Genomic DNA, 14,768 nt, shown 5'->3' with positions numbered 1-14,768 from the left:
AGCTCGCGTAACAAGCTGCTGCTACTTTTTCTGATTGTGGCACAGATTTTACTGTGCAATGCCGTGACTTCAATCACTAGAACGCTGCAACAATTCCAATACTTTTCCAAGAACACAACTCAGCCAACCAAACAGGAAGACAAGGAGCGGTGCCTGTCGCAAGTGTGTTTAATCACAAGCGACAAGTCGGATTCTGGCTGAAACTCAAGGCTCAAATTCACCGTGGAGAAGTTTAATTGCTGAACATGTACCATTCTCACTCAGAGACTCTGTTTCTCTTCTCACAGTTGCCTCAGCACCATTGACTCTTTATATGCTCCTCTAATACTGGCCAGCCTTTACAAGTCTGTTAAAACAACAGGACTTGACGGTGTGCGTTTTTGTTCATGTGGCATCGTAAGTGTAACCACATGAGGAATTAGGCCATTAATTATCTTTTGCAGCATTTGCTGTTTGCTCGGAGAAAAGAATGGCCTCCATGTGTGAGGATCCCTGCGAACAAATGGCTTGAAAGTGAGTTTTTTTTGTATCCAGATGATTTGTTCTTTTCAAGTAAACATTTGTGAACAACAAAAAAACTACTAGGGTCAGAAAAGTGATGCTGAATAGTTTTTTTTCTCTCTTTATTCAGAGTGTGGTTTCAGTTTCAGAGCATGACTTGTTGATTTCACGTTCAGATTTTGTAATGCTCTCACTCAAAACCTTGCGCTTGCCCTCAAATAGCCCCTGCTTTTTCTCGCTTGAAGCCGGTGGAGTATAGGAGTGCATAAACCCTGTTAAAGTAACCACTCACGCAGGACTCTCAAAGAAGTAAAGCTAACGCACCTACAATGAGGGTGGGACAGCGTCATTTGTCAACACTACATCTGGCATTCTATTGGGTGAGAAAATTTGACAGACCCGGACAAAAAATCAAAGCGCAGAGGAAACATATCCAAGAGTAGAGAAATCTCAGAGGAGACATTTCACATGCATATAGAAGCAGCAAGGAGAAGAGCTGAAGCTGGAGTGCATGAAATCTGTGCAGGCAACAAAATATCTGAAGCAAGCACACAGTTTGAACACATGCAGATATCAAATCTCAGCACAAGCAGGGGTTATTTAGAGTGATTGCATTTCGAATTCTGATATGAAGAGTCTTGATATAAAGATGTGGAATCCCTACTTATGTAGATTTGAATACTTTTTGTGAATCATACTGTTCTGATTCATTTGCATTTGTCTAGAGGAGCGTTGTTTGTACTGTAAAACTGGAAAGTCCAAACTGCTCCCAGGTGACTGGGCCGCAGGGTGAGGCCTGGCCTCCAGCTGAACTTTAGATCCAGGTCACGGAGGACGGCGCAGCCAAACTTTGATCGCTGGAGCACCTCACATTTCATCTACACTCCTGTGGTCCACTGGCTGCAGGTCAGGTGCAAGAGCACCAGCTTATAAATCATATCAATGACGTGATTGTTGTCAGGTAATTACACTGAAGGGATAACTGTTGACATCATAAACACAGTGGAGGGGGTTGGTTCTCTTCAAAGCCAGTTATTGTCCTGGTGGGGTTGACTGGAATACCTGGCATAGTTGATTATAGACAACATTTACTGTAATTATGTTTAGCTGAATATACCTGGTATTATCAATAGATCACTAAGATTTCTTTGATTTGGCACCTTTTAAGTTTCTTATGAGAACACACATGAAGACACAAAGAGTTCTCAATGACCCCAAAAAACACACAAACACGTGTAATGATGACCCACATGTAGCATCGTCGAAAGACAAAACCAAGTCTTGGCTGACCGAGCTGTGTATATGTGTGTGTGTGTCTGTGCGCACCACATATGTATGCAGGTGTGAAAATACAGACGGAGACAAGAACAAGAGATCAGACCAGTATTTGTGCGCTGAACGAGCCATCGTGGTCTGCAGTGGTAGTCATACATCACACACAGACACAAGCAAACATCCACAGCCGTGGTCAGAGGCATGCAGTGGTTTTGACACAGGATAATAGTTCCTATGATGGAGGTTATTTTCAAACTGGTTCCCATCAAAGAAATACTTGGGGTGCCGAGCAGCTTTGAGAAAGTAGAGGCCATGGAGTCTGTAGTCAGAGCAGAAATCCAGTGCAGGGTATTATTATATGATGTCGATAATTTCACAGGTGAAGGGCAGTATTTTTCTCACCCTCTCTCTGAACAGAGGTGAACAAAAATCACGTGACTGCTTTTCGGTTACACTTCCTGAGTCCTCACTTCTCTGACTGCTCATAAAAAAGAAAAGGCATGGGAGCAGATTTCCATTGATGGTCGCCAAAGGGTTTTTTTTCTTCACTTTTTCCATTGCAAAGACCCATTTGTCCCAGTTCTCCTGAAATTGTGTCGTCCTTCACCCCAGAAAAGTAACTTTGATAATGTTTCACCAAAGACACACCTTTTTTATTCATTAGTTATTTTATTCTCGTTATTAATTTATGATTTTCATTCTTAAGCATTTTCTGTCATGAGTAAAGGGCTTTAAGCACCAGTGATGAATTAACAACAAATAAACAGCAATATACTGTCAGCTCAAAACTGTCTGTAACAGTAGTGTTGTAACACTTTTTTAACTACAATGGCAGTAAAGCACACAATTTTACCAAGGCCCAATAGTCCCCTTAAATTCAGTCAAGCTGCACCACATTGCAAACAACAATCCATGATTTTCTCTGACAAATCAGTGAAAATGTTAAAGAAAGCAAGAAGCAATCTTATATGAATTGAAAGCAGATAGATCTGCTCCTTTTTTATGGATCTCTGTCAAAATTGAATGTGTTCTTTCTTGGCCCACGTCCTCTCCTTCATTATTAGATGCTAAACTCCAGAAAAAGTTGGCACACTGGGCACACATAAAGAACACTGCAGGAAATTCTCCGCTCAGTTGCATTCACAACAAGAGATACATCTCCATTGCAGTCAGGTGAGAGGTGGTGCATCATGCAGGCGCCAGGATATAACATATATTCTGTTGCGGAGATCACATGTTTCAGTTTAGTACATCAACACTGTTGACGGCCCGTAACACCAAAAGCTCTCAAGTGTCATTGTCTTTCCAAGTGGCTAGCAGGGAAAACTCAGGGGAATGTCTGTTTTCATTTTCACCATCCCTGGTGTGAATATAACTTGGGAGGGTATCTCCAGATGATTAACTTTTGGAACTGATCAGTCAAAGGTCAAGTTCAATTACGGAGATAAAATCCGAAGCTTAGTGATGAAAGAGTCTACCCATCAAATTAGAATCAATTTGACATTACAAAGATATTTTAAAGAAGTCAGAAAATGATGTCATACATGTTTAAAAAACGTTTTCTAGGTATCTCTACTTCATAGACTAGACACAACCTAAAGTTTGTATCAATTTAAAAAAAAAAAATAAAAAAATTATATGGTAGGAATGCCATAAGGTGTAGTAGTGGGCCAATCATTCGTCATATCGTATAAAGGACATCATGATGACATCATTATGAAATGGTGTCATTACCTTTTTATCTGACATAGATGTAGTTTCTCTTCTCAACCGAACTACAAATCTGTAGTCCAGCGGCTGCTTCTAGTCTGTTACTTGCCGGCTTCGATTCTTCTGGAATTTGTAATCGTGCGTGTGTGTGCGTACAAGCATGTGTGTGTCTATATGGCAATAATAAATATTCAAAACTTTAAAAATAATTAGAGTAGTGTTTAACCGCAAACACCGAAAAACTGAAATGGAAATTCGAAAAGGTACAACCTCTTCACACATATAGTAACCACATACAAACAACCCTACACACTCTGACGCCCCCTGTTGAATGAAGAGCTCCTCTTTCACAGAGGTGTGGGCTTGCACTGAGGAGGGGCCCCAGCTCCTGTTACAGTCATGCAGCACGCAGGAGAACACAGAGAACAGGCTCAGAGAGTGAAGGAGAGTGAATTAGACAGAAAGCGCGTATGAAGAGCTGAAGATGGGAAGGAGAGAAAGGCAGTGAGTGGACAGAAACACAGGAAGAAATAAGGGCGGGATAAAAGAAAGGGTTCTTACATGTGCCAGGGGTCTGCTGTGCAGAGCGATGGTGGGTCTGTACTGGTGGAAGTCAGTCTGGATCACACACACTCTCTTCTCCATCCTCACAGCTCACAGCTGCCCATGCTGTCTTCACCCAAGCGGGCTCTGGGGAGGAAGTGAAGCATGTGCATGTGTGGGTGCTGTCTTGAGGCTGTGGGAGTTTGTGCACGCAAGTGTGTGTAAGAGAAGGGGTGTGTAAGTGTGTGCGTGTGTGTGTGAAAGTGTGTTACGCCTGCTACCTGACCCTGAGACGAGCAGGAGGGAGGCAGAGAGGGGAGGTGATGAGCAAAAAGAAAACACGAACGAGCTTGAACAGACCCCCCATCCCATACACACACACATACACACACACACAAACATTCTCCTCCCTCCTGCCTAGAGCCACACCGCCCTCTGACAGTACAACACAAGGAGACAGTCTTAAGCAGATCAGTATGAAACCCCCACTAACACACGCACACAGACACACACACACACACACACACATTCCTGCAGAGAAGTAACACCTCATTTGCAACCAAAATATGTGAATCATGATTTATTAAAGACGTCAGAAAATCCAGCATCATGAAATTCTTCTTGTAGCGAAAAACAGTAAATAAATCAAGAAGAGTTTTTGCACATTTTGCAAAAAAAATCCTGCATGGAGTTTTTAATGAGTTTTTTTTTTACAGTGTGGATAGAAGTACTTAGGCCTTGTATACACTACTGCAGTTATATGTTTGAACAGATATTTCTCTCCACCCTCATGACTTTAATATGAAATATCTCCGCCCGGACGAGAACACGGAATCTGGTACAAACGCCCAAACTAGCATGCTCGGCCAGTAGGTGGCGATAAAGTCTACATTAACGATCCCTCAAAAACCAGAGAAGAACATTGTGAGCATGTGCAGTGAGCTTATTCTCACATGTGGTGCAGTGATGCAAAATGTAGCAGTGCAAAGTAAACTTAGAGAAACTGGTGTATATTGTTAATGTGTCTGGTGCTTGCTCATTACACAAAGCAGCAGTGGGCACGTGTGACGTCAACTGTGACGTCGTCATTTCCCAAACATTTTACATGAGTTTTACAAAATCTGCACTTTGGAAGGCATTCGTAAAAAATCTGTTGATGTGTAGACGACTGGCTCAAACACTGAGGAAAAAGTTGGTTTTGCAAAATATCTGATTTAGTGTGGACAAGGCTTTATTGTGCATGAGAATCTGCATTGTTAGTGAGCTTATATACAATACAACCAACGTAACAACCAGAGGGACCAAGTTGCACAACCAGTCAAATCATGCTGAGACGGTGAAATCAAGTTATTCTTGTTGAATTAGCAGTTCCCACAGATTCCTCAAATAATGAGCTGCTCTTAATTTGCTGAGCGCTGACAGTGCATGTGTCAGTGAGTCACTCACCTCCTCACCAGCATCAGGTGGCGTCAGGCAGGAGGAAATCATGCACAAAATCATATGTTTACTTTGCCAAAGAGGGGAAGATGACAGAAGAGGATAATTGATCTTGATTCATCTTCGGTGGTGTGAAGGGAACTGGTGGTTGAAGTTTTTAATTATCTTGGAGTGGAAACTTTTTACAGGCTCATAAGACTGTAAGATGACAGTCGGTATCTGGCCAAGTGGAGCACAATGTGTGCAGAGTTCAAGAATTTGACCTGGTGCTTATTAAAAATGTACTGCACTTCAAAGTCAAATTATTCTACTGTACTTGAGCAAACAGTGTCTTAGCGAGCAGCGCCACACCACTGTCTTTTTCATATTCCAAGTTAGACTTATACATAACTCTTGTTTGGTTACTTACATATGAAACCAAGTCGCCTCTGAGCATTTTCCTCTGATTGTAAAATTCTCCTATTAATAGATGTGATGAGTAAATTCATTCACCATCTATTTGAAGCTGAACTGATCAGTATTTTCATATCAACATAATAACTCACCTCTGCAGCTCATGTCACTTTCAGCTCTGTTCACTGTTGTGGGAAAGATGAACACCATGAAAATCTGTGTTAATAGTAATTTATGGGACAAAAAAAGTAATTTCATTGATACCATATGTTTACAAATGATTAACACATTTAAATGAGTTGTGGCTCATGTCTCGAATGTTATTAGTGAAAAGATTTATACATAATTTTTTGATGTATATTAGCTTTTGGCCGTGTCTACTCTGATGCAGAGATACCTGGAAGATTTGACTTAATCCTATTTGATGTATTACCTTTTTTATTATTATAGGTAATACATTTCTTATCAATAAGCTTCAGATTTTCTCTATTGTCGGTGGAGCTATTATGTACAAACACTCAGCTGTAAAACATGCACCATCAAAAAGCAGACGGTCAAAGTTAGCAACTGGCTGGTGAGTATAGTGGATATAGTGCTGGTGATGAGATAACGAGCAGTACACGTCACCAGCAAGTAAGAGGGAGGAAGAAACTAGAAGCTCATGCTTCACTTGCAGGTTGGTATGTTGTAGTAAAACCGTCTTCAGCATATACACCTCAGCTGCTCCTCTCAGGGTGTAGAGAATCTCTTTCTTCACTGACTTCCAGGGAATAACTCATGGATCTTAAAGAAAAAAAACGGATATTCTTCAGGTAGTGATATCTGTGAGTGTCTGCTATCTGGTGCAGATTGATTCAATTGTAGGGGATTGCAAAGGGCTTTGCAGGAGTTGTGCACTCAATTGAGTGCTATTCTAATTTTGGATTTTTTATTTATCATTTTAAAATCAAAGATATATCTATTTTACCCATATTACTCATTCCACTATATTTTCTGATACTTTGTTTTTACTAATAGAGGTTAATAAGTTAAATTGCATTCATCCATGTGGACATTGAACGAGGGTTTATTAACTCCAACTGAAAAAACTGTGAGGGAATCACCAGTCAGGTTGAAGTCCCTTGTCCTTGGCACAGAAGAGGACTGAGATGGGTACATTAGGAGAATTATTCTTCTAAGGCCAGGATCGGCACTGTGGCTGTGACTGAGCCAGAAGCTGGTGGGTGGAGAAAAAGCTTAAATGGAGATTAATTATAGGACTTGCATCGAAACATGACTCCACTATTTGTGCCAATGTTGCTCTGTGTCTTTTGGAAGCTGCAAACACTGGAAATTCTCTCTTTACAATGGGTTTTAATGGAAACCTTTTAATGTCACATTATTTAGAATTCTGTCCTGACAGGAATTTCTTGCAGTTTTAAACTGTTTGTGAGGAAGGAAGATGATCCTGCTGCTCTCAGAACATCTGTGATTATAGGAAGTTTCATTCCAGATGTGCTCTGTCATCTTTGACTACATACTCTCACCTTCTATTAAAATATCATGTTGTGTCAGTCCTGGGAAAAAAACAGGTGTACTTAAAAAAACAGTAAAATAAGAAAGTCAGTTTCCCTTTTTTTTCATTTTTTTATGCAAAAAAAGACGAAAGACCTGGTTTCGATAAAGATAACATTTTCAAACTCTTTTAGAGCAGTTGTTTGAGTGAGATATTTTCAGATCTGAGAGGAGCTGCTGGGCTACACCTTTATCTTTCCTGTGGAGAGGAGCCATGTTCCTGTCGGGGGGGTCGTCCACAAAGCCCCAACACAAATCTCCTGTGAATCCATCCCCATTACCAACAGAATATGTAAAGCAATAAATCTCAGCCCATGCAAACATACAGTAAGGGTGTACCCGTCATGTTTGAGATACAGTTTTATCTATGGTTACATCTGCCAAGACAATTAGAAGATCCTCGTCCTCCTTGCTATGGGCTAAATACACACCGAAAGTGCAAAAAGCACAGAGCTGCTCCTGTCAGAACATAAAAGTGAACTTAATTCAGGATCAGAAGGTGCAGTGAAAAATACTTTTCCACGAAGCAGCTGGATAATCATCAGCTTTTACCTGTTGATTGCAGTAATCCCACTGCCTTCTATCAGATGGTAATTATAGAGCTTGATTTGTTGTGTATCTACCCTGCTGTAAGAAGTCTTTGTGCCTGGCTGGACTTGGCTGCAGATCTGGGACCAGCTAACCTTTACTGGAATCCCGCGAGGAGATAATGAGGAGGAGAAGGCTGATTCTGATCTGGAGTCAGGAGTTAGGAGGGAGGGAGGTTATCTCCGCTCCCCCCAGTCTTGCTGCGGCTTGTCTTGAGGCAGGTTGTCTGCCTGCACATGACACATGTTTATGGAATTTGATTAATTAAAGGTGTGAGTTGACGCAGAATCTTGACATAAAGATTATAACTGTGGCACAGAAAAAGAGAGCCCACTTCCCCACCCTGTTTTTAGTCGTGTCCGTGCATCCACGCAGTGACAGTTCACACGTCTGAATTCACAAAGGTATTTAGCCATTCGCTCACACATTCATACAGTGCATCCATGTGCAGCACTTCCTTTATGGGATGAGGCAATTTTGGGGTTCAGAGGACATTAAGGTATGTGGAATGGGGAAGACAGGGATCAAACCTTCTGGTTAGAGGACAGTCGCTTTCCCCCATAGCCCAGCCACCCCACAATATAGTTGTAGAAGGTCATGGGGTCACTGTGTGTCAAAACGTCAAACTATTGCTTTATAGACCTGAACCAACGAGATAATTTAGTGGAGTCACAATATGCATGATTGAAAAGGTGAGAATTTCATATTATTGTAAGGCTGAGAAATGACTTGTGTCCATGAATCAGTAATAACACCGTTTGCAATGCATCCCACGCTCCACAATAAGTTGTGTTTACATTGTGATTTGTCACTAGAGTTTTTCAAACCCCACAGAGACAGCACTGGGGTTGCACGTCCACTAAAAGTGAGCCTCAGGTAATGAATCAGATTACATGTGTTATCCTATGTCTGGAAGACAGAGTATGAGCCGGCTGCTACTGACTGCTCTGCTACAGCTCCACATAGCAGGGAGAGTTTCCTCCATTAATTTTGTGGACGTTTCTGCAGAGTGAAATATGGATGTGTGGAAACAGCTGGGACAAATGGAAAAAGACCAACACATCTTTAGAAGATATTTATTTATTAAGTGTATATCACTATATGTTCAGTCTGTATTGATACATGAGAGTCAATACATATCTGACCTTATTAACTTGACTCAAAATGCAAATTTGTAGACACAATATTTTGTGTTACTGCCTGGATCCCTAACGCAAATGCAGTGTTTATCTAATAGTAATAGGTCGCCCTCTTGTGGCTAAACAGCTGTAATACTTCAGGTCCATTTAGCAGCTGTTCTGGAGCCAAAGTGTAATGAAAAAATAAAAATAAATAAATATACACACTGACAAACTGGTTGTGTAGGGGCACTTCTTAGATTAAAAGCACAAATAGAATCAGAATGATTAACTAATTCAAATAATTACATTTAATTAAAATGCATTATACCATGCTTGTATTAAACCTCATTTAAAAGACTGAAGGGGTTCTGCATTAAAACTTCATCAGGGAGTAAGACTACCATACAATAAAGGCATTTATAATTGCTTTTTTAAGAATGGAGTTTTCTTAGATTAAGCACTGTGCAATACTGAAACCACTGAAGAGCCCTTTAATGACCTCACTCATCAACAAAACCATCGACTGCTTGAATTGTAGAACATGTAATTAATTCACTCACAATGAAAACAAATGATCATATGATTTTATTATAAGAAACCTTTTCAGCACGGGTCATCACTGCTTCACAGCCAGGCTCAATGCAATAACCTGAGTCATGTACAGTTTTGTACCACTAGATATCAGTATTGGGTTAAATGTCAGTGTGACTTCATTATTATTAGTCAGCAAATTCCATGACATTTTGTGGCGGGGTGCCCCATAACCCAAGGAATTATATTTTGGAGCAGATCCACATAAACGGGTGGATCCAATTTTCCTTTTCCACTTTGTTTCACATGATTAGACATTAGCCTTGGTAGAGCAATAGAGCAGACGTATTGAGCAGCCGTCTCGTTGAGAAATGAGTTTGTTAATGGGTGGTTTGAAATTAGAGAACCATTTGTACATCGAAACCATGTCCTGTTAATTTTTACATTAACAGCTGAAATACTCCACTTGTGAAATGACTGTAAAAAAGGGTATTCATAATGGAAACGCATCACTGTGCTGATAAATTGCATGTCAGTTTTAATAACTTGCTCATATAGAGTATGTATGAATTATTGATAGTTTGACATTCAGTGGAGTAAAGGGTTGAATCAAGGCTCTCCATAAAGCTGCTCACTATATTAATATGAGTTGTTTCAAATGATTAACAGGATTGGGAGACAGAGAGCAAATGTACTTCTTTGGTGCTTTTGAAAAGGGTTCAAATACATTAAGAAACAAGCAATGAAATGATCTTTGGTTACAACCAGTAGACAAATGCACTTCGTGTTTTGGAGAGGCAACTAAACGCTGTTGTACTGTACAGGGTGTTGTACGGGGTCATGAGCAACAAAGGTTGAGAGTTTTAAAACCTTAACAAGAACACAAATTCAACAAGAACACTTGACATTTGGTTTTGCTACAGTGTAAAGTGCAAGAATCTGCCTCACTAACCGGAATCTGTTCACCAAGCAGTCATTAATGGCACTTGTACGCACTCATCGCATGACGTCTATTCTCCTCGATATATGACAATGTTTTTATCTGTCTCGTGGATCTTGATCTCGTAGAGGAGGTTGGGCAGCAGAGCCTTCACCATGTTGTCCCAAATGTAAACAGCCAGGTTCTCAGTGGTGCTGATGGAGACATTACAAAAAGACAAATGAAAAAACAAGTACACACATGTAACGTGTAGGAAACTGCTGTTAGAGGAGTGTATTCACCTGACAACGTTGGCAAAGTAAGGAACGTCCTTATCCAGGTTTTTATGGTCCAGCGGAGTCATGATGACGTCCTGCGGGACACGATCGGTCAGTCAGCATCTCCGTTTAACGTTTTACAGTGATGCTTGTGATAAACCATCAAAGGCAGCACATGACAAAGTTAACTTGGAGTTTACATGAAAGAAAAAAACGAACACTGAGAGAAGTGCAGGAAAAGAACTAGGTGGTGTATGAGAGCAGCCTGGAGAGTGAGAACTCAAAATACAGCTTCTAATCATATCAGTGTTCAGCCATATCGCAGATTACTTTAATTCCATGTGAGAGTAATATAAATGTTGTGCCACCTTCTTTACATTCTAACAATGCCGTTTCATAATGACGTTATTTACACAATACTATGAAAAATCTAAATAAGCTTTGCATCGCGTCTCTAATCTAACTGCTGCTAAATTCACTATAGGATGAAAAGATACCTGGAAAAATGCATATTTGAACAATTCATTACATAATTTCAACAACTGAAAGTTGTACTTGTTGGTGAAACAACAAAGTGTTGTTGAGACGATCTTACCTCAATGCATCTCTTCAAGTCAGTCAGGTTCATGACCATGCCGGTGACACGGTCAATCTGTGGACGGACACGGGACGAAGGTTAATTATCTGTGTGTGTAAATGTTTTCCAGATGTATGGTCCAAAAATGTTTTTTCTGGTTTTTGCTGGAAATAAAACTGTGGTGGGGAAACAACAAAATTCTACTGAATACTGAAATTATTATTATTGTATTTTAGAAATTTAGAAGGTATGCACAGGTTGTTTTTTCCCCCCGCTAAAATAAGATGATTGACCCTTTATGCACTGCCAGTAGGAAAAGGGGCTTAAGTTAAAATATTAGCAGCATCTAAAAAAACCTGTGTAAATTGCATTTCATGTCAATAAAACTGAGAGTCAGTGGGGGGGGGGGGGGCTGAAAACATTGACTCCTTATCAATGACATACATGTATATGGCTATGACCTGGAGAACCTGATAAGACACTCACCTTTCCCCGCACCGTAACCTCCACTGTGGACAGAAATGAGAGCACTGAGTGACTGGGAGACAGAAATAGCAGGCGTACAGTATTTCACACTATAACGTATAAAACAACAAGGGGTGAATGAATCTAACCTTTGTAGTTGTGTCCATGACCATGAGGGTTGTTGCACTTTCCATAGACTTTTCTATTCTCTTCATCGCTCAGGTGGATGCTGAAACAGATACAGAGGAAATGTGGGTGTCTTTATTTGTGTTTTGGTTTATCATGGGGGATTTTCTGGGATTTTTCTAGTCGATTCCTTCTTTTTTTTTAATTCTATACTTCACGAAGAGAAAAAGCTGTCTCCAGTTACTCAAAATTGATAGTTGGATTATAATCACAGCTACAGGCGGAAGAAGAATCTGCTTTTTATATTTTACAGCAGTGAAATGATACAGACATACTCCAAGACAGACAATTACAGAGACTATCATTAAAGAAGATATAGGTTGAGTGAGCCTCAGATGGAAATTCAGGTGTTACAGCAGTAAATCATATTTATATTTAAATATGGTAAAACATGGTAAAAAAATACAGTAGAAAAAGTATTAAACAGAGTAGTAAAATACTATAAAGTAAGATGGAGTAGTAGTAGTAGAACAATATACAGTATAGTACAGCAGTCAAACATTATTATTATCATTGTTTTTATTATTATTATATAATAGCCAATTACAATTATGTGTAGTTTTAGCAAAGTCTAAAATAAATCAATGTGATTAAATAAGAATAACAAATAGTATGAAGTGTAATAGTAATAGTACTAAAAATGGAAATAATACAATAAAACATTAGTGATGTAGGTACATTTAACACTAAACAAGAGAACAGACTAACACTGAGCTGCTGACTGACACTGTCTCATGTGACTTTGCAGGTTTTTTTCCTCAATGACGGTCAATTACGGTTGCTCCATTTTTTCTAGTAAATTACATTAGATTAAATGTGTTCTGACCCAAAGAACAAAAAACTAAAACCAAACATTCTGCACATTGCGACTAATAATATACAGCGATGTCTCCACAAGTATCGACCAAGAAAAATTTGCCAAATCCAGCAGTAGTTAAACCTGAATTTCACTAAACTAAATTAAAACCAAGGTATTTTAGTTAAAGGTACAGTGTGTAGAATTTATTGATATCTAGTGTTGAAGTTGCATGTTGCAGCTGAACACCCCTCACCTCACCCTCTCCTTCCAAACATGAAAAAGAACCTGTGGTAGCTTCAGTTGTCATAAAAACTCAAAAGGTGTTTAGTTTGTTCAGTCTGGACTAATGTAAAAAACATGGTGGCCTCCGTAGAGAGGACCCGCTCTATGTAAATATAAAGTAATTGAATATAAAGCTCTTTTTCTGGGGTAAAGAAAACTACAATTCATACAATTTAGATGAAACAAACCAGTGAAAACATCATGAGGATTATTCTACATTAAATATCTGCCAATAGTTCACTTTCACCTAAATCTTACACACTGGACCTTTAAGCCAGAATTTCAACAGATTTAAACCCAGGCTCTATTTAGTTAAACCTGGATTTATATAAATGAGAGACCAGGTTTGATTCTGTTAAACCTCGATTTAACTGAATTCAAATAAGATTTCATTTAGTGAAACCTTGATTGGTGTATTGAATGAACACAGTTGATGTTAAAGCTGATGCACGCTCCTCTCAGCCAGTGATTCTGTGCCAGTCTGACTTCTTCCAGTGTAAAAACCTAACTAGTAGTAATAGACCATTAGTTAATCCGGACTAACCAGCTCCAGTTTACTCGTGTGTGTTTACACTGTCCAGTCCAATATGGCGGACGCGTTGACGTATCACAGCAACAGGCAGAGGAAGCAGCTGTGTTGGTAAACAAGAATATTAACGTAAACATGCGTCTGTGAATAAGAACATTTACGTAAAGAAGTGTTTTGAAACCTTTATATAACTCTTTACATACAGTCTATGTTTTAAACACATTCGAGCGGGTGATGAAGCTGCAGATCCAGCAGCAACACGACAACCATGACCCCGGGTAAATCTCTAAATACTGGCTCTCCGCTCGCAGCGCGGAACCCTGTTGAATATTCTGCATATTTGATTTAGTTTTCCCTCGCATATAAAAACTACTAAAGCATTTATTCAAATGCAAAACCTCGCTACGAGGTGGCGGCTGCTGCTTCCATTCGGCTCAGAGCAGAGTCAGGATTTCAGTCAATGAGAGGCTGCTGCTCTCTCGGTCTGAGCCCGGGGCGAGGAGCGGAGCGTGGCCGGTTACCTGTGGAGGCGGTGACAGGCGCTGAAGCTCTGGATGCGGGTGATGTAGCCCACACGCTCCGCGGAGCTGTCGCTGGTGGCGGGTCCGGCCATGGTCTGCAGGAGCGAGGAAGAGGAGGAGGAGGAGGAGGAAGGAGCTGAGCAAATAAAGACAATCCAACCCCCGTGACTCGCATCAGCGCGTGATTGGCTCAGATCAGGGCGTAAATACAACTCACATGTTCCACATGTCCACCTCAGGCTCAGTGATCTGACACGGTAGATTCACAGCGTTTCTAGATGGCTTCATCTAAAACGACCTATTGTTTGTCGTGTAGAATACAGCAGATATTAGGAACATTATCTTTGCATTAATAATGTAAACATGTCTGTTATTTATTCACACCAGCAGTGCAAAATCCTGGATGCACATGCAGCTGTCATTTCATTCAGAAAAAAAGCCTGAACACCAGATTTCAGGGGCAAATTCAGGATTTTTCCACATCAGGGGATATTAAGGGCCACAATTTACACAGGTGGGGGGGGGGGCTCTACCCCTATATATGTATGAAGGGCCCTTC

The 14,768-nt window shown here is 40.2% G+C and overlaps 2 protein-coding genes across 3 annotated transcripts in view; both read right to left on the bottom strand.

Moving 5' to 3' along the window:
• Positions 1–4,233, bottom strand: part of LOC109626997 (putative uncharacterized protein MYH16) — a 54,042-nt gene extending 49,809 nt beyond the window's left edge. Inside the window, exon 1 of one of the 2 annotated variants that reach the window (XM_020083298.2) lies at positions 4,048–4,233. In XM_020083298.2, the coding sequence (XP_019938857.2) occupies positions 4,048–4,131 (84 nt within the window). In that variant the 5' untranslated portion in view covers positions 4,132–4,233. The remainder of the gene's footprint in view (positions 1–4,047) is intronic. The other variant, XM_020083301.2, reaches the window with a different exon arrangement.
• A 5,459-nt stretch (positions 4,234–9,692) lies between these two features.
• Positions 9,693–14,369, bottom strand: pts (6-pyruvoyltetrahydropterin synthase). The gene is made up of 6 exons (XM_020082726.2): positions 14,210–14,369; positions 12,042–12,121; positions 11,914–11,936; positions 11,446–11,502; positions 10,875–10,945; positions 9,693–10,787 (listed from the first exon to the last, which is right to left on the bottom strand). The coding sequence occupies exons 1-6, from the start codon at positions 14,299–14,301 to the stop codon at positions 10,664–10,666; spliced, it is 447 nt and encodes a 148-aa protein (XP_019938285.1). The 5' UTR covers positions 14,302–14,369; the 3' UTR covers positions 9,693–10,663.
• Positions 14,370–14,768: the final 399 nt, after the last annotated feature.

The sequence above is a fragment of the Paralichthys olivaceus genome, chromosome 21 (genome assembly GCF_024713975.1).
Source record: "Paralichthys olivaceus isolate ysfri-2021 chromosome 21, ASM2471397v2, whole genome shotgun sequence".
Taxonomy (NCBI): domain Eukaryota; kingdom Metazoa; phylum Chordata; class Actinopteri; order Pleuronectiformes; family Paralichthyidae; genus Paralichthys; species Paralichthys olivaceus.
The sequence above is the reverse complement of the archived record's forward strand: the minus strand, read 5'-3'. Positions and strand labels throughout refer to the sequence as shown.